Below are 20062 nucleotides of genomic sequence, written 5' to 3' on the forward strand. Positions count from 1 at the left end.
TTACATATGAAGAGATTGCTACAACCTCTGGGCTATATTCATACTAGAAATATTGAAGATAAACCTTAATTGAAAAGGGATATGGAATCTGCTGACAGAAAATTCCATTGATACTTGAGGGAATGTTTAGTGTAGGTGTAAAATTAATACCAGTAATCTTGATCTGATTCTGTCCCTGTTGTTCAGTCTGTCAAAAATTCACTCAATGAAATTGAAAGTAACAAATTTGAAACAATGCAATTTATTCATCACAGATGAAAACCACAGGTAATGATCATTGATGCTTCTAACCTACTCCAATGATGCTTCTTTGCCTTGTTCTAAACAAACTTTCATTTGATTAACATATTTTTATGTTGATTTCTTTCTTGATTTCAAACTATCCAGCAATCTTTTAGTAAAAAAGTTGGAGTCGTAATGAAGTCCATTAATGTGTCTAAAAACTGGTGGAATTTGTTCCGTCTTTATATTAAAGTAGACTGGAAGAACCTTGTTTCCCTTCTCAATTGAATGCTGCAAGTTCCACTCAGAGACTCTGCGACACCAGCCACTGCCCAGGGAACTTTGTGACAAGATGATGATGGTGACTTTACTTTGCTGGATAACATTGGTTACTTCTTTTATTACCAGATGTCCAGCCACTTGGTCTTGGTGTTCCACAAATCCCTTATAACCACTTTGAGTCAGTATCTCTGAAATATGCAAAGCCACCTCTTCATCTGTTTCACAAAACCAGAGGGAAAAATCATACTTAAACTGCAAACAGGGTCCAGTCGAAGTGGCCGATTTCTTAATTTCCATGGGCCAGAATCCAGTCCTAATTAGAATCTATTCTTTATCATTTGCTTGGTTTTGAAAATGCTTATCTTTAATTTCAGAAATACTTAGATCAAGTTGTTCCCCTGCTTTCTTCAACTCTTCAGATCGCAATGCCAATTCTTTAAGTTCAACTTCTAAACGTTTATTCAGTTCAACATAGGCTTTGCTTTGCTGGTACTGAGTTTCCACATCTGGCAGTGACACTTCTGCTCTCACCGGAATCAGAAATTCTGAAAATAAATGTTAACAAAAAAAGTTGTTTTATGATTAAAAAAAGCACTTGGCCTAATAAGTTGCATATTGTAACTTTCATAGGGGAAAGTAGCACAATAGATACATCATCAGATTAATAATCCAGAGACTTCAGCTAATGCTCTGGGAACCTCATGGGTTCAAATCCCAGCATGTTAACTGGTGGAATTTAAATGCAATGACTAAATCTGGAACTAAAATCTAGTCTCAGTTACACCATCATTAATGGTGACCAGGGCAATTATCACTTTATATAAAAACAAATCTGGTTCATCAATCGCCTTCTGGAAAGAAAATATTTCATCCCTATCAGGTCTGGCCTTATATGCGGCTCCAGGCTCATTGTAAAATGGTCACTCTTTATTGCCCCCAGAAATAGCACAGCTGGCCACTCAGTTCACAGGCAATTCGGGATGGACAATAAACTGGCCTTGCCTTTGATACTAACATCCCATGAAAGATATTTTAAAAGTCTACTTCACAAATATTGGTTCAATTACTCAATTATCCTAACCTCCAAATACATATGGTTGGTTGTGATTTTATATCTATTATTCCTTAGTGTTTCTAAATTTCCGCTCCATCAGTAAACTCATGGCTTCAATTGGTTGCAAATCCTATCAGATCAAATGGATCGGTAGGAGTGACAGTTAGAGGCAACGAGGAATTTACCTGAGCAAGGGGGTGTGATGGAGGGCAGTCATAGGAAGGGAGAAAAGCCGCCGATATAATCAGATAGATGGGTTAACTCCAGGAAAGGTAGGAAAGGTGGGTAGGTAGTACAGGAGTCTTCTGTGGCTATCCCCATTTCAAACAACTATGCTGTTTTGGAAAATATAGTGGGTGATGGACTCTCAGGGGAATGTTGCACGAACAGCCAAGTTTCTGGTATTGAGACAGGCTCTAATATAATGAGGTTCCAAGCAATCGATTGTGTTGGGGACTATCTAGTCAGAGGCACAGACAGACGTTTCTGTGGCCAACAGCGAAAAATCAGAATGGTGTGTTGCCTCCCTGGTGCCAGGATTAAGGATGTCTCAGAGAGGGTGCAGAATGTTCTCAAAGGAGAGAGGGACCAGCAGGAGGTCATTGTACAAATCGGAACCAACGACATAGGAAGGGAAAAGGATGAGATTCTGAACGGAAAGATAGAAAGTTAGGCAGGAATTTAAAAAGGACATCCTTGAGGGTAGCAATATCTGGATTACTCCTAGTGCTACGAGCTAATGAGGGTAGGAATAGGAGGATAGAGCAGATGAATGCGTGACTGAGGAGCTGGTGCATACGAGAAGGGTTCACATTTTTGGATCATTGGAAGACTGTCTGTGCGGAGTTTGCACGTTCTTCCCGTGTCTACATGGGTTTCCTCCGGGTGCTCCGATTTCCTCCCACATTCCAAAAGATATGCGGGTCAGGTGAATTGGCCATGCTAAATTGCCCTTTGTGTTAGGTGCATTAGTCAGGAGTAAATATAGGGAAATGAGTCTGGGTGGGTTACTTTTCGGAGGGTTGGTGTGGACTTGTTGGGCTGAAGGGCCTGTTTCTACGCTGCAGGGAATCTAATCTCTTCTGGGGTAGAAGTTACCTGTACAAGAAGGATGGATTGCAGCTGAATTGGAAGAGGACTAATATACTGGCAGGGAGATTTGTTAGAGCTGCACCATAGGATTTAAACTAGTAAGGTGGGGGTGGGGACCCAGGGAGATAGTGAGGAAAGAGATGAATCTGACATTGACACAGTTGGGAAGAAGAGCAAGTCAAACAGTCAAGGCAGACAGGGACAAAGCAGAGAACAAGGTAGGACTGATAAATTAAGCTGCATTTACTTCAATTCAGAAGGCCAAACAGGGAAAGTAGGTGAACTCAGGACATGTTTCGGAACATGGGACTGGCATATCATGGCAATTACAGAAACATGGCTCAGGGATGGGCAGGACTGGCAGCTTAATGTTCCAGGATACAAATGCTACAGGAAAGATAGAAAGGGGGGCAACAACAGAGGAGGGGGAGTGGCATTTTTGATGAGGGATAGCATTACAGTTGAACTTAGGGAGGATAGTCCTGGGAATATATCTAGGGGAGTTACTTGGGTGTAAATGAGAAATAAAGGGATGATCACCTTACTGGGATTGTATTATGGACCCCCTAATAAGTCAGCGGGAAATTGAGAAACAAACTTGTAAGGAGATTTCAGTTATGTGTAAGAATAATAGGGTAGTTATGGCAGGGGATTTTAACTTTCCAAACATTGATTGAGATTGCCATAATGTTAAGGGTTTAGATGGAAAGGAATTTGTTATAAGTGTGTACAAGAAAATTTTCTGATTCAGTATGTGGATGTACCTACTAGTGTGAAACTTGACATACTCTTGGGAAATAAGGCAGGGCAGGTGACTGAGGTGTCAGTGAAGGAGCATTTTTGGGGCCAGCAGCCATAAATCCATTAGTTTTAAAATAGTGATGGAAAAGGATAGACTGCATCTAAAGGTTGAAGTTCTAAATTGGAGGAAGGCTAATTTTGACAGTACTAGGTAAGAACTTTCAAAACTAACTGAGAGCCAATGTTCGCAGATAGAGGGATGGCTGGAAAATGGGAAGCCTTCAAGAATGAGATAATGACAGTCCAGAAACAGTATATTCCTGTTAGGATGAAAGGAAAGGCTGGTAGATGCAGGGAATGCTGGATGACTAGAGAAATTGAGATTTTGGTTATGAAAAAGGAGGAAACGTGTCAGGTACAGACAAAATCGTTCGATGGAACCGTTAGAAGAATATAAAGGCAGTAGGAGTATACTTAAGAAGGAAATCAGGAGGACAAAAAGAGGACATGAGATAGCTTTGGCAAATAGGGTGAAGGATAATCCAAAGGGTTTTTTATAAATACATCAAGGACAAAAGGGTAACTAGGGAGACAATAGGGCCCCTCAAAGATCAGCAAGGCAGCCTATGTGTGGAGCCATAGGAGATGGGGGAAATATTAAACAAGTATTTTGCATCAGTGTTTAGTGTGGGAAGGACATGGAAAATATAGAACGTGGGGAAATAGATGGTGACATCTTGAAAAATGTCCATATTAAATCCACAGGACCTGACCTGAATAGCAAATCATAGCAGGACTTACACACTTAGTGGTAAGGTGGATGTCTTGAAATACATAAAAGTGGATAAATCCCCAGGACCTGATCAGGTGTACCCTCAAACTCTGTGGGAAGCTGGGGAAGTCATTGCTGGTCCTCTTGCTGAGATATTTGTATCATCGATAATCACAGGTGTGGTGCCGGAAGAGTGGAAGTTGGCCAACGTGGTACCACTATTAAAGAAAGGTGGTAAGGACAAGCCAGGGAACTATAGACTGGTGAGCCTGATGTTGGTGATGTGCAGGTTGTTGGAGGGCATCCTGACAGACAGAATTTACATGTATTTGGAAAGGCAAGGACTGATTAGGGATAGTTAGCATGGCTTTGTGCAAGAGAAATCATGTCTTGCTAACTTGATTCAGTTTTTTGAAGAAGTAACAAAGAGCACTGATGAGGGCAGAGTGGTGGACGTGATCTGTATGGACTTCAGTAATGCGTTCAACAAGGCTCCCCATAGGAGGCTGGTTAGCAAAGTTAGATCTTATGGAATACAGGGAGAACTAGCCATTTGGATACGGAACTGGCTCAAAGGTAGAAGACAGAGGGTGGTGGTGGAGGGATGTTTTTCAGACTGGAGGCCTCTGACCAGTGGAGTGCCACAAGGATCGGTGCTGGGTCCACTACTTTTCGTCATTTATACAAATGATTTGGATGTGAGCATAAGAGTTATAGTTAGTAAGTTTGCAGATGACACCAAAATTGCAGGTTTAGTGGGCAGTGAAGAAGGTTACTGGAAAAGCGCAGCAGGTCAGGCAGCATCCAAGGAACAGGAGAATCGACGTTTCGGGCATAAGCCCTTCTTCAGGAATGAGGAAAGTGTGTCCAGCAGGCTAAGATAAAAGGTAGGGAGGAGGGACTTGGGGGAGGGGCGTTGGAAATGCGATAGGTGGAGGGAGGTCAAGGTGAGGGTGATAGGCCAGAGTGGGGTGGTTACCGACTCCCACAGCTACCTAGACTACACCTCCTCCCACCCTGCCCTTGTAAAAACGCCATCCCATATTCCCAATTCCTTTGTCTCCGCCGCATCTGCTCCCAGGAGGACCAGTTCCAAAACCGTACAACCCAGATGGCCTCCTTCTTCAAGGACCGCAATTTCCCCCCAGACGTGGTCGACGATGCCCTCCACCGCATCTCTTCCACTTCCCGCTCCTCTGCCCTTGAGACCCACCCCTCCAACCGCCACCAGGACAGAACCCCACTGGTCCTCACCTACCACCCCACCAACCTCCATGTAGTGTATCATCCGCCACCTCCAAACGGACCCCACCACCAGGGATTATATTCCCCTCCCCTCCCCTATCAGCGTTCCGAAAAGACCACTCCCTCCGTGACTCTCTCGTCAGGTCCACACCCCCCATCAACCCAACCTCCACTCCCGGCACCTTCCCCTGCAACCGCAAGAAATGCAAAACTTGCGCCCACACCTCCCCCCCTTACTTCCCTCCAAGGCCCCAAGGGACACTTCCATATCCGCCACAAATTCACCTGCTCCTCCACACACATCATCTATTGCATCCGCTGCACCCGATGTGGCCTCCTCTATATTGGGAGACAGGCCGCCTACTTGCGGAACATTTCAGAGAACACCTCTGGGACACCCGGACCACCCTGTGGTTGAAAACTTCAACTCCCCCTCCCACTCCACCAAGGACATGCAGGTCTTTGGACTCCTCCATTGTCTACCATAGCAACACGACGGTTGGAGGAGGAGCGCCTCATCTTCCGCCTGGGAACCCTCCAACCACAAGGGATGAAATCAGATTTCTCCAGTTTCCTCATTTCCCCTCCCCCCAGCTTGTCTCAGTCAAATCCCTCGAACTCAGCACTGCCTTCCTAACCTGCAATCTTCTTCCTGACCTCTCCGCCCCCACCCCAATCCGGCCTATCACCCTCACCTTGACCTCCCTCCATCCATCACATTTCCAACGCCCCTCCCCCAAGTCCCTCCTCCCTACCTTTTATCTTAGCCTGCTGGACACACTTTCCTCATTCCTGAAGAAGGGCTTATGCCCGAAACGTCGATTCTCCTGTTCCTTGGATGCTGCCTGACCTGCTGTGCTTTTCCAGCAACACATTTTCAGCTCTGATCTCCAGCATCTGCAGTCCTCACTTTCTCCTCCAGTGAAGAAGGTTACCTCAGAGTACAATGTGATCTTGATCAGGTGGGCCAATGGGCTGAGGAGTGGCAGATGGAGTTTAATTTAGATAAATACAAGGTGTTGCATTTTGGAATAGCAAATCACAGCAGTACTTACACACTTAGTGGTAAGGTCCTAGGGAGTGTTGCTGAACAAAGAGACCCTGGAGTGCAGGTTCATAGTTCCTTGAAAGTAGAGTCGCAGGTAGATAGGATAGTGAAGGTGGCGTTTGGTATGCTTTCCTTCATTGGTCAGAGTATTGAGTACAGGAGTTGGGAGGTCATTTTGCGGCTGTACAGGACATTGGTTAGGCCACTGTTGGAATATTGCATGAAATTCTGGCCTCCTTCCTATTGGAAGGATGTTGTGAAACTTGAAAGGGTTCAGAAAATATTTACAAGAATGTTGCCTGGATTGAAAAATTTGACCTGAATAGACTGAATAGAGGCTGAATAGACTGGGACTGTTTTTGCCGGAAGCAGAGGGGTGACCTGATAGAGGTTTATAAAATCATGAGGAGCATGGATAGGATAAATAGTGGGAGAGTCCAGACGTAGAGGGCATAGGTTTAGGGTGAGTGGGGAAAGATATAAAATGGACCTAAGGGGCAATGTTTTCATGCAGAGGGTGGTGTGTGTATGGAATGAACTGCCAGAGGAAGTGGTGGGGGCTGGCATAATTGCCTCATTTAAAAGACATCTGGATGGATATGTGAATTGGAAGGATTTAGAGGGATATGGGCCAAGTGCTGGTAAATGGGACTAGATTAGGTTAAGATATCTGGCTGGCATGGACAAGTTGGACCAAAGGGTCTGTTTCCATGCTGAACATCTCTATGATTAGAATGCAAAATTGCTCATGCCATTCTGCTACATGAAGTTACCGAATAGTCATCTTGACATCTGTTGTGGGGAAATTGTGGATATCTATAATCAAGGATACAGTGACTAAAATTTGCCAGTTGATCAGAAAACAGCATGGATTTATGAAGGACAGGTCCAGTCCAATAAAACTTGATGGAATATTTCTTGAAGAGATGAGGGAAATGTCTGCCAATACTGTTTAAATCGACTTCCAGAGATTGTTAACTCAATTTGAAGATCATAGAATTTAAGGCAGATCGCTGACCTGGTTCAGAAACTGCCTAAGTGATAGAAGACAGAATAGAGATGATGTCAAGACTCTAATGGTAGAATGTGACTGGTGGTGTCTTCTAATAATGTGTGATGACCCTTTAATTATTCAAACATTTATTAACAACTTAGTTGGTAGGATAGAAAGCAATGTATAAGATTTGTCAATAACAAAGATTTGTCAGTACCATTGTTAGCATTGTAGACCGAACATAACATTACAAATAACAGAACAGCAAATGAATAGGCCCTTTGGCCCACCAAGACTGCGGCAACACATCATGCCTTTCTAAACTAAGAAACCCTCTGGTTCCACGCTGTCCACATCCCTCTATTCTCTGCCTATATATTTATGACACACACCAAACCCAGCAACATCCTGCTAAACCATTTCTGTACCTCTCCAAAGCTCCACATCTTTTTGATAGTGTGGTTACCTGAATTGTGCACAATATTCCAAATGTAGCCTAAAGTTCAATACAACTACAACATTAGATTAGATTACATTACGGTGTGGAAACAGGCCCTTCAGCCCAACAAGTCCACACCGACCCGCCGAAGCGCAACCCATCCATACCCCTACATTTACCCCTTACCTAACACTACGGGCAATTTAGCATGGCCAATTCACCTGACCTGCACATCTTTGGACTGTGGGAGGAAACCGAAGCGCCCGGAGGAAACCCACGCAGACACGGGGAGAACGTGCAAACTCCACACAGTCAGTCGCCTGAGGCGGGAATTGAACCAGTCTCTGGCGCTGTGAGGCAGCAGTGCTAACCACTGTGCCACCGTGCCGCCCACCGGCTTGCCACTTTTTATTTTCTGCGCCCAGATCAATGAAGGCAAGAATGCCTTACCTCCTTAACCAACTTATCCATTTGTGTTGCCACTTTCAGGGAACAATGGACCTGTACATATAGATCCCTGTTTACATTGGTGCTATTAAAAAGTCCTGTATTAGATCTCCCAAAGTGCATCATCTTGTATTTGTCCAGATTAAACTCCACCTTCCATTTCTTCACCCAAGTCTCTATCTTATCTACATCCTGCCGTATCCTCTGGCAATCCTCATTATCAACAACTCCCCCAATCTTTGCGTCTTCTGAAAATTTACTAATCAGGCCACCTACATTCTCCTTCAAATCATTTATTTTTTATATTACAAACAAGGGTCCCAGTACGGATTCCTGCACTACACCATTAGTTACAGATCACCAATCTGAAACACCACCTTCTACCACTACTCTCTACCCTCTATGACTAAGCCAGTTCTGTATACATCACCACAGATCCCATGCAATCACCTTTTGTATCAGCCTATGAGGGACCTTGTCAAATGACTTGCTAAAGTCCATTAGACAACATCTACTGCCATACCTTGAATTATTTTTCTCACTTCCTCAAAAAAAAACTCAATCAAGTTTGAGACACATGATCTTCCCTGCATAAAGTCATGCTGTCTATTTTCTTAAATGTGAGTAAATACTACCGTAGGAACCTTCTCCAATAATTTCCCTACCACTGGTGGAAGGAACATATGACTGATAACGTGAGTGGTGAAAATTGTGGCAAATGCATTTCAATGTAGTTGAATGTGAAATCCTCTACTTTAGGCCCAGAAACTGACATAAAACGATACTTTATAAATGGAAGAAAGCTGGAAATAGTGGGGAATCAAAGATCCCCATAAGTTCAGGTACATAAATCATTTGCATGTCATGATCAGTTACAGACAAGAAACAAAAAGGTTAATGGAATGCTGGCCATTAGATCTAGAGGACGATAAAGGCAGTGGCTAGAATATACAAGCAATACCTGCAGTATTGAGAGCAGCTCTGGGCACCACACCTTAAGGAGAATGGTCTGTAGCATAGATTTACTAGATGGATACCTGAACCTCAAGGCTCAACTTATACAAACTGGAATTGTAACCCATAGAATTTAGATTGAGTGATTCGAACAAAGTTTTTAAGCTATTAAGGGTAACAGACAGTGCAGATTGAGAGAGAGAAAAAACTAGTTGGGAACTATAGGATTATGATGCAAAATTCATAAATTAGAACTAACTCTTTCAAGAAATTAAAAAATACTTCTATACACAAAAGATATAAGAAATTTTGAACTTCCTCTGCAAATAACAATCAATGTTCAATAAGGTTTGTCATGATTTTATTAAATGGTGGAACATACACAAGGGGTTAAGTGGTGTCCTCCTGTTTTTATGTTACTATCGTTCCTTGGTACATGGACTTGTTCAACTTTAGACCTAGATTGCTAAGTGGGCTAAGGTGCTGCTGATGGTTAATGACAGAAAGGCCTTGGGATACAGGAGAATTTTTCTCAAAATGGAAAATGCAACGTGTGGGAAGACTATTTTAACATTCATCTCAACAGACAGCAAAGTAATAGTTAGCTTTGGTCCATTTCTTGCCTCGTTAGCATCAAAGTTTAAGACCACAAAGCCAGAGTACAAAACCCCAAAATAAAGAGGAAGTTGAGTCAAAACTGGATCATCTATAAACATTAGAAGTTAATCCTAAATTTCAACTTTCTAATCAAAATTGGGACAGTCATAGTTAGTCTCTCCTTTCAATGATACAGAAATTTTATGAGTTGAAACTTTATTGCTGGAACAGCACAGCAGGTCAGGCAGCATCCAGGGAACAGGAGATTCGACGTTTCGGGCACAGGGCCTTCTTCAGGAAGAAGGGCCTGTGCCCGAAACGTCGAATCTCCTGTTCCCTGGATGCTGCCTGACCTGCTGTGCTGTTCCAGCAATAAAGTTTCAACTTTGATCTCCAGCATCTGCAGACCTCACTTTCTCCTCAGAAATTTTATGACAAAAGTATCTTAAAACAAGACACTTGTTTTATATTTGTAGATAGCCATAAAATGGAGAGAGCAGTTACAAGTTAAAAGCAACCAACGTCTAGCAAGGTGTTTTGAATCAATTATATAGATTGGGGTAGTTTAGTACTGAGAAATCCAAGATGTTGCACATGGATGGAACAGCACACAGTCAAAGAACGAAGTGAATAGAGGAAAAGTACCACTAGCTGAATCAGAGGCAGCAGAAAATAACTAAATGTCACTATTATTTAGACAATGCAGTGCTGCTATTTAAAAATGTCCAGCAATGTAGCCAGACTTCTATTAATGCTCTATAATGCACTGATCATAATATTACTGTGCTCAGTTCTATTTGAAAGGGATACAAAACTATTGGTGCTAATTCATAGAACAACATCATGAAGTAATCAAGTGCAAGTTGGATTGAAAAAAACACGAAAAACTCTTCATCTCTATAAAGATGTCATTGTGGGAAGATTTCATGTCAGCACAGAAAATATAAAATGACTTATGATGTTTATATATTTTTAGATGTACACCTTCTTCACAGCACCAGAGACCCAGGTTCAATTCCCGCCTCAGGCGACTGACTGTGTGGAGTTTGCACGTTCTCCCCGTGTCTGCGTGGGTTTTCTCCAGGTGCTCCGGTTTCCTCCCACAGTCCAAAGATGTGCAGGTAAGGTGAATTGGCCATGCTAAATTGCCCGTAGTGTTAGTTAAGGGGTAAATGTAGGGGTATGGGTGGGTTGCGCTTCGGCGGGTCGGTGTGGACTTGTTGGGCCGAAGGGCCTGTTTCCACACTGTAATGTAATCTAAAAATCTAATCTAATATAAAAATTAGCACCACCACAACTGACCAAGACGCATAAATAACATACAACAGACCAAGACACATAAATAGCAAGCAGGTCAGAACACGAGTGCTTCATTGGAGGCTCACTGATAATGTTACCTAGCATGGTGACGAAACTGCTAAGAACAAATCTACCAGCTCAGTGAGCAAACTTACAACCTGATCTACAAATCTCCTCTAAAATCGCAAACATCTGTTGCATTTACATTAAAAATACAAGAAAGTAATTTAATACTAATTATTCCAAGTTGGGAGCCAGAAACTAACATGCACCTTCCTAATTCACCTGACTTCCACACAATGTACAATATTTTCTATTAATTGCCCAGCAATGTTGACACTCATGTCTACCACTAGCATGAACACAGTAGTTTTATTATTTGCTTTCACTTTATACTATTGTAAATCAAACTAGTTGAACTGAAGTGGAAATTCCACAGTAGCAGGTCATTTTCCTTGAGACAGAAGACTTTACATTCAGGTGTTAAGCTAGTAAGAAATTTGTAGTTTCATATTCTGTATCTGACAGGAAAATATTTTTTACAGTAGTGACAGCACATTGTAACAAAAAACTATTATAATAGTTAAACCTATTCGACGAGCGCAGCTTTATATAATCTGCATGACATACAGCCGATTTTATACTAGAGAGGCAATCTAGAATAGCTTTAGGATAAGGGACAGCAGATTATAACAGAGATGAGGAGGAATTACTTCTCTCAAAGGGTCATGAATCTGTGTAATTCACTACCCCAGAGTGTGGCAGACTCCAGGACACTGAATAAATTGAGGAATAGACAGATACTTTTTAATAAGCAATTCGGTTGTTCAGTTCTGATGAAGAGTCACCAAACTCAAAACATTAAGTCAGCTTTCCACTCAGACATCAAAAGAGAAAATGCTGGAAAATCTCAGCAGGTCTGGCAGCATCTGTAAGGAGAGAAAAGAGCTGACGTTTTGAGTCTAACTGACCCTTTGTCAAACCTGTCCAACTTGCAAGACTTCACAAAGGTCACACACAAGTCAGTTCCTTTGAATAAATAGATGCATGCAGCAATGTAGTTCACCTTTGCAGTTCAGAAAAAAACAGGGAATGTTGCGTTTAAGTGTCTGGTGAACACCAAAGAAACCATTTTGTAACTTATAATTAAGTTGCATGAGGTGGGGAGGGAGCAGCTATATTGCCAAGTGTCAAATCCATGTTGACTTTTGCCTAAAATATATAATTTATTAGTTAAAAAAGTGATCTGCCTCCTAGGTGCTGTAGCATGAATAACATGAGACCATTTAAACTCATATTCAGGATATGCCAAACAGTTCATGGCCATTTCAATTTTTTAATCTTGGGAGAAAGTAAGTATATGGTCCCACCTGTACTTTCCAACATTAAAGAATGAATTTTCATTTACAGAGTGCAGTTCACAATCTTAGGTCACCCAAACTGCTTTACAATTGATGGAAATAATTTTGAAGTATAGGTATAGTTCAAATACAAGTAAACTTGGCAACCAATTTGCATAGAATAAGACCTGCTAGGTAAAAACAATGACTGCAGATGCTGGAAACCAGATTCTGGATTAGTGGTGCTGGAAGAGCACAGCAGTTCAGGCAGCATCCTACTGCTCTGGCTCCTCGGATGCTGCGTGAACTGCTGTGCTCTTCCAGCACCACTAATCCAGAATAGAATAAGACCCCTCAAACAGCAATACTATAATGATTGGTCATTCTGTTTTAAACGTAAGTTAAGGAATTGGTACTTGTTAGGATATCCAAGAGAACTCCCCTCTAAGCTTCTGAAATAGTGTCAAGGTATTTTTTACATACACCCAAGAGCAAATGGAACCTTAGTATAATGTCCTACCTTTCAAAAGGTAGGAGCTCCAAAAGGGCAGCATTCCTTCAAACTAACAAACTTAAAAGACCCAGTACAACCCATGGACAAAACCAACGTCATCTACAAAGTTCCACGCAAGGACTGCCACAAACACTACGTAGGACAAACAGGAAGAAAGTTAGCTACCAGGATACACGAACACCAGCTAGCCACAAAAAGACACGACCCTCTCTCCCTCGTAGCCCTACACACGGATGAAAAAAAACACTAATTTCGACTAGGACAACACATCTATCCTGGGACAGGCTAAAAGCAAAGACATGCCAGAGAATTCCTAGAGGCCTGGCACTCCAACCACAACGCCATAAACAAACTCATAGATCTAGATGCCATCTATCAACCCCTCAGAAAACGAACAGGAAATGACATCACCACAAACCCCAGGAACCCCATGCAGGAGAAAGATATAAATGGAGAGCAGGAGACAACAGCTTCGCTTCACTTGGAGGTCGCCACTGATGATGTTACCTAGCCAGGTAATGAAACGTCTGGATATCAAACCTACAGCTCAGCGAGCAAACCTACACCCTAAAGCCCAGAGTGTCAGCCTAGATATTGTACACAGGTCTCTGGGGTGGATTTTCAGCACAGGATCTTCTGCCTCAGCATTACTTGCTGGGCTAACCAATCATGACGAAATTTCAGGACACTCTGCCCCAACCTTGTCTCATACTCATGCTTCAGTGTAGCAATGGAGCACACCGTTTAAAGTTATAGCTGCAGATTTCTTTCACATAACCAACTCTGTTAATTAATCAGGATAAAAACCATTCATACGAGACAGCAGATGAATTTAAAAATAAATAAATAAAATCAGAAACAAGAAAGAATAAAATAATTTATAAATTTACTGGAATAAAATACAATACCCTCAGAGCCTTCAGCTAATAAAGCGAATACTGGATCAGATGGTCTGGCACTTCTAACATCTTCCAGAATCTGCTCGATAGTGGGAGGCTCGGGACGAGTTGGCAGAATGACACGCTTCTTGTTTTTTGCTGACATACTACCTCTGTTTCTGTGAATCGTGTTCAAAAAGAAATATACACCCACCAATCAGCTATTGTAACACCTTTTTAAAACTACACAATACACAGTGCGTTGTTCATTACAATACTGCTGAATGAGTGTCTTCATCCATACCCAATTCTCATATACGTTACACAATAAAATCTCCACTGAATAGGAACATTTATCATTGAACTGTTCAATCTGACAGCAAAATACTCAAGTTAGTGACCCAATTTATGAGACACCAGAATTAAGAATTATAATTATTAATCCAGCAGTTATCATGTCTGTTAATTTGTTTCCCACAGGTCTAAGAACAGTCATCTTGAAATAAGGGTTTCAAATTTTCCTTGTGTGGGTTAGGCCCTACAAATATTGACACAGTGCCAAGGACTGCATCATTATTTTTAAATAACAGATGCCTGAAAGAAAGCCTGTGTTGTCATCACAGGAAGCAATTTATTGCCACAATTCAACAAAAATAACACATGGTGTATTCAGGAATTGAGTGACCTGGCAAGATTTTGATGATAGAAGATGCACAACACTTTTGAACATGGAATCATAGAGATGTACAGCATGGAAACAGACCCTTCGGTCTAACCCATCCATGCCGACCTAATGTCCCAACCCAATCTAGTCCCACCTGCCAGCAGCCGGCCCATATCCCTCCAAACCTTTCCTATTCATATACCCATCCAAATGCCTCTTAAATGTTGCAATTGTACCAGCCTCCACCACATCCTCTGGCAGCTCATTCCACACACGTACCATCCTCTGCGTGAAAAAGTTGCCCCTTATGTCTCTTTTATATCTTTTCCCTCTCACCCTAAACCTATGCCCTCTAGTTCTGGACTCCCGGACCCCAGGGAAAAGACTTTGTCTATTTATCCTATCCATGCCCCTCATAATTTTGTAAACTTCTATAAGGTCAGCCCTCAGCCTCCGACACTCCAGGGAAAACAGCCCCAGCCTGTTCAGCCTCTCCCTGTAGCTCAGTGGAGCATAATTGTGCAGCAGCACTCCAACATGCTGAAATTGAACCAGTGTCAGCCCTCGAAACGCCCCACATCCCAACTTTTCTATCAGAGATCTGCAGAGTAGTCCCCTTCAATAACACAGCCTTTTGAAGGTTACTGAGAAAACAGATCAGGTAGCGCAGTCCGGACATGACAACTCTCTATATGAACAAGTGTCCTTTGTGTTTCAGGAGACAGGAGGCAATGGAGGGTGAGAAGTTCCGGGGGTGGGAAGGAGGGGAGACAATGGGGGTGGAGAAAATAAGAGGGCAGAGCAGATGGAGGGAGAAAATGGGGGAAGGGGAGAAGATTGGGGGGGGGGGGGGTTTAAGAAGATGGATGGGGAGTGAGAAAATGGGGATGGAAGAAGAGAAGATGATGGGTGGGGGGGTGGGGGGCTGTGGGATTGGGGAACAAGACGATGGGGTGAGGATGATGGGGTGTTCCGGGGGGAAATTATGAAGGAGATGGTGGGAATGGGGGGAGGTAATGGCGGATGAGGGGGAGATGTTGGGGGAGGGGCTGATGGTGGTTGGGGATGTGGGTGGGGGAGGGGGCTGATGGTGGTTGCGGTGATGGTGGGGAGGGTGGGGAAGATGGTGGGGGGGGCCTGATGGTGGTTGGGGGAGATGGTGGGGGAGGGGGCTGATGGTGGTTGGGGGAGATAGTGCAGGTGGGGGTTGGGGTGATGGTGGTTGCGGTGATGGTTGGGGATGGGGGAGATGCTGAGGGTGTGGGGGAGATGGTGGGGGGTTGGGGTGATGGTAGGGGGTTGGGGTGATGGTAGGGGGTGGGGGAGATAGTTGGGAGTTGGGGCGATGGTAGGGGATGGGGGAGATGGTGGAGGGTTGGGATGATGGTAGGGGGTGGGGGAGATGCTGGGGGTGTGGGGGAGATGGTGGGGGGTTGGGTTGATGGTAGGGGGTGGGGGAGATGGTGGGGGTTGGGTTGATGGTAGGGGGTTGAGGTGATAGTGGTATGTGGCAGAGATGCTGGGGAGGTGGGGGAGATGGTGGGGGGTTGGGATGATGGTAGGGGGTGGGGGAGATGCTGGGTGGTGGGGAGATGGGGGGGTTGGGGTGATGGTAGGAGGTTGGGGGAGATGCTGGCAGCTGGGGTGATGGTGGGGGGTTGGGGGTGATGGCAGGGGGTTGGGGTGATAGTAGGGGGTTGGGGTGATGGTAGGGGATTGAGGGAGATGCTGGGGGATGGAGTGATGGTGTGGGGTTGGGGTTATGGCAGGGGTTGGGGTGATGGCGGGGCGTTGGTGGTGATGGCGGGGGGTTGTGGGTGATGGTGGAGGGTTGGGGGTGATGGCAGGGGATTGGGGTGATGGCAGGGTGGGTGGGGCTGATGGGGGGGTGGGGGGAGATGGTGGGGGGGTGGGGGTGATGGTGGGGGAGATGGTGGGGTTCATGGTAGGGGGTGGAGGGAGATGGTGGGGATTGGGGAAGATGCTGGGAGAGTGGGGTGATGCTGGAGGTTGAGGTGATGGTAGGGGGTTGGGTGAGATGGTGGGGGGGTGGGGGAGATGGTGGGGGTTGGGGTTGATGGTGGGGAGGGTCGGGTTGATGGTGGGGGGGGGTAGGGGAGATGGTGGGGGGGGGGTTGGGGGTGATGGTGGGGGGTTGGGGGTGATGGTGGGGGTGGGGGAGATGGTGGAGGTGATGGTGGGGGGGTGATGGTGATGGTGGGGGGTGGGGGTGATGGTGGGGGGGTGGGAGAGATGGTGGGGAGATGTGGGTGGGGTGGGGGAGATGGTGGGGGGGGGTGGGGCAGATGGTGGGGGGGTGGGGGTGATGGTGGGGGAGATGTTGGGGGGTGGGGGTGATGGTTGGGGGTGGGGGAGATGGTGGGGGGGTGGGGGAGATGGTGGGGGGGGTGGGGGTGATGGTGAGGGGGTGGGGGAGATGGTGAGGGGAGATGGTGACGGGGTGGGGGAGATGGTGAGGGGAGATGGTGAGGGGAGATGGTGAGGGGAGATGGTGAGGGGAGATGGTGAGGGGGTGGGGGTGATGGTGAGGGGGTGGGGGTGATGGTGAGGGGGTGAGGGTGATGGTGAGGGGGTGAGGGTGATGGTGAGGGGGTGGGGGAGATGGTGAGGGGGTGGGGGAGATGGTGAGGGGAGATGGTGACGGGGTGGGGGAGATGGTGAGGGGGTGGGGGAGATGGTGAGGGGGTGGGGGAGATGGTGGGGGAGATGGTGAGAGGGTGGGGGTGATGGTGGGTGGGTGGGGGAGATGGTGAGGGGAAATGGTGGGGGGGTGGGGGAGATGGTGGGGGAGATGGTGAGGGAGTGGGGGAGATGGTGAGGGGAGATGGTGGGGGGGTGGGGGAGATGGTGAGGGGGTGGGGGAGATGGTGAGGGGAGATGGTGAGGGGGTGGGGGAGATGGTGAGGGGGTGGGGGAGATGGTGGTGGGTGGGGGTGATGGTGGGGGAGATGGTGAAGGGGTGGGGGAGATGGTGAGGGGGTGGGGGTGATGGTGGGGGGGGGGTGGGGGTGATGGTGGGGGAGATGGTGAGGGGGCGGGGGAGATGGTGAGGGGAGATGGTGGGGGGTGGGGGAGATGGTGAGGGGGTGGGGGAAGATGGTGGGGGAGATGGTGGGGGGGTGGGGGAGATGGTGAGGGGAGATGGTGGGGGGTGGGGGTGATGGTGAGGGGGTGGGGGTGATGGTGAGGGGGTGGGGGTGATGGTGGGGGGGTGGGGGAGATGGTGAGGGGGTGGGGGTGATGGTGAGGGGGTGGGGGTGATGGTGAGGGGGTGGGGGTGATGGTGGGGGGGTGGGGGAGATGGTGAGGGGGTGGGGGAGATGGTGAGGGGGTGGGGGTGATGGTGAGGGGGGTGGGGGAGATGGTGAGGGGGTGGGGGAGATGGTGGGGGGGGGGGGGAAGGAGGCGGATGGCGGGTGAGGTGGAGGTTGGCCCCGGGCCTCGAGCCGCTCATCTTTCTTTAACCACAATCCGAGTGAACCGGGCAGGACCCTACCGGAGGGGATTGTCGGCGAGACCCTGATGCTGGGTTTACCGGAAAGGCCCCGGGGTTTGAGGTTTATCGGAGTGACCGTGAAGCCGTTCCCTTCCGTCCCAATGGCGGCGGCCGCCGGAACCACGTCAATCAAACCACCCCTGGCCACACCCCTTAAAGCAAGGCTGCACCCTCCTATCAATATCATTGTATAACCCAAAATACTCAAAGTTAGTGACCCAATTTATGAGACCCCAGAATGAACAATTATAATTGTTAATCCAGCACTTATTATTGTTTTAATTTGTTTCCCACTGCTCTGAGGTCTGAGTCAGCTAGAAATACGATTTTAAAAGCTTATTTGTGTGGGTTTGGCCCTACAAATATTTACACTGCCAGGGACTACATCATTATTTTTAATGTCAGAAGTCACAGTTCACGAGAATATAGTCCAACAGGTTTATCTGAAATCACAAGCTTTCTGAGTGCTGCTCCTTCGTCAGGTGAAGTCTTCTTCTGAAAAAGGAGCAGCACTCCAAAAGCTTGTGATTTCAAATAAACCTGTTGGACTATAACCTGGTGTATTGTGACTTCTGACCAGTCCAACAGTGGCACCTCCACATCATCAATATTATTAACTCACAGATTCCTGGAAGAAAGCTCGGTCTGTGCACAATGAGCAACAAGGAGAAGGTGCTGCATTGACATCACACCCCAAAGTACTTGGAACCCAATGAATCACCTTCTTCAAAATAGGTGTGAAGTGGGAGACGCAGCAACAATTCATGCACAGCAAGATCCCACTGAACAGCAATCCAGTAATGATCGACGGAAAAACGTCGGGACAGGTCGTCTGGGGAAATTTCCCTGCTCAGTAAGAAGTGCTGTGCAATTTTTAACATCTACCCAAAAGCAGACAGGGCCTCACGTTCATGGTCATTCCAAAAATGTCACCTATAACAGTCCAATATGCACTGGAGTGACAGCTTTGATTTTTAGGCTCAAGTTCTGGGAATGAATCTTGAACCTATAATTTCATGACCAAAGACACTACCCACTGAGGCCACTCTGGTGCTGAAAACAGATGTGTTGCATTGGAATGATGACTGACTTAAAATACAATACTACACATATGTTTCTCTTTGTTTTGAGATTTAGGCTAAGCTTTCAAAAGGTATTGTTTAATTTGCTGAAGAAAATAATTTGCAGGGTGACAGTGAAAATGCAGAACATTGGGACCATCTGGGTTTGGTCGGTACAGGCAGAATAGTCTAGATTAGAATGGTGCTGGAAAAGCACAGCAGTTCAGGTAGCATCCGAGGAGCAGTAAAAATCGACGTCTCGGGCAAAAGGCCTTCATCAGGAATAGGCACAATAGGCTTCCTTTTGTACTGAAACCATTCTGTGATACTTTATCAATGAGAAAGACTAGTCACTCAGTGTAGTGCTATCAAAGCCAGACTTTGAACCCAGTCTTGTTTCAAAAATTGATTATGTTTCCAAGTCAAATTAACTTTAAATTATTTGTTATAAATCATGCATCTCCCATGGCTATTTCCTCAGGTTCAGCAGCTCACTATTGTGCATAATAATTTCAATACAGTCATTCTTATATCTATCCTAAAACTCAATAGTGCTTTATTATTCTTAGAAATTTAGCTAGAACCATTTTGCAGATATCCTAATTTGTTAAATCAAGAGTTTTTTTCAAAACTTTTACACACACCATGCAGTTTTTTCCACTAAACATTGTGAATGAGCACTTCCAAATTAAGGTAAATGTTCATTTGAAGAGCTAATTTCAGTATTATTTATTGAAAGCATTATGAAAATCGTGAAAACCATGTTCGAGAGCAGGTAATGTTTTCACCAGCTGCTTACTTGCTGCCACAGACCTTCCGAAACTCCTGATGCACAATCACATTCATGTCCATCCAGTGTTTTGAAGGATTGTCTTAAAAGTTTACCAAGCTACCAAAACTGA

At 45.5% G+C, this 20062-nt stretch overlaps 1 protein-coding gene across 2 annotated transcripts; it reads right to left on the reverse strand.

Moving 5' to 3' along the window:
* Positions 1 to 218: 218 nt before the first annotated feature.
* cunh19orf25 (chromosome unknown C19orf25 homolog) lies at positions 219 to 18231 on the reverse strand. Of its 2 annotated transcripts, none has more exons than XM_043721334.2 (3): positions 18139 to 18231; positions 13949 to 14097; positions 219 to 1049 (listed from the first exon to the last, which is right to left on the reverse strand). In XM_043721334.2, exons 2-3 carry the CDS (start codon positions 14082 to 14084, stop codon positions 829 to 831), a joined length of 357 nt encoding a protein of 118 aa, XP_043577269.1. In that variant the 5' UTR covers positions 14085 to 14097; positions 18139 to 18231; the 3' UTR covers positions 219 to 828. The 2 variants fall into 2 exon arrangements, with proteins under 2 accessions (XP_043577269.1, XP_043577268.1); XM_043721333.2 differs by having other exon boundaries at positions 18100 to 18218.
* Positions 18232 to 20062: the final 1831 nt, after the last annotated feature.

Source organism: Chiloscyllium plagiosum, unplaced genomic scaffold (genome assembly GCF_037043375.1).
Source record: "Chiloscyllium plagiosum isolate Xiang-an unplaced genomic scaffold, Cpla_swu_hap1 HiC_scaffold_28, whole genome shotgun sequence".
NCBI classification, from domain to species: Eukaryota; Metazoa; Chordata; class Chondrichthyes; order Orectolobiformes; family Hemiscylliidae; genus Chiloscyllium; species Chiloscyllium plagiosum.

Coding starts and splice junctions, on each gene's coding strand:
- cunh19orf25 (XM_043721334.2), bottom strand. CDS start 14,084: ATGTCAGCAAAAAACAAGAAGCGTGTCATTCTGCCAACTCGTCCCGAG. Junction 1,050..13,948: donor ATTAGCTGAAGGCTCTGAGG/GTATTGTATTTT, acceptor ATTTATTTTCAG/AATTTCTGATTCCGGTGAGA.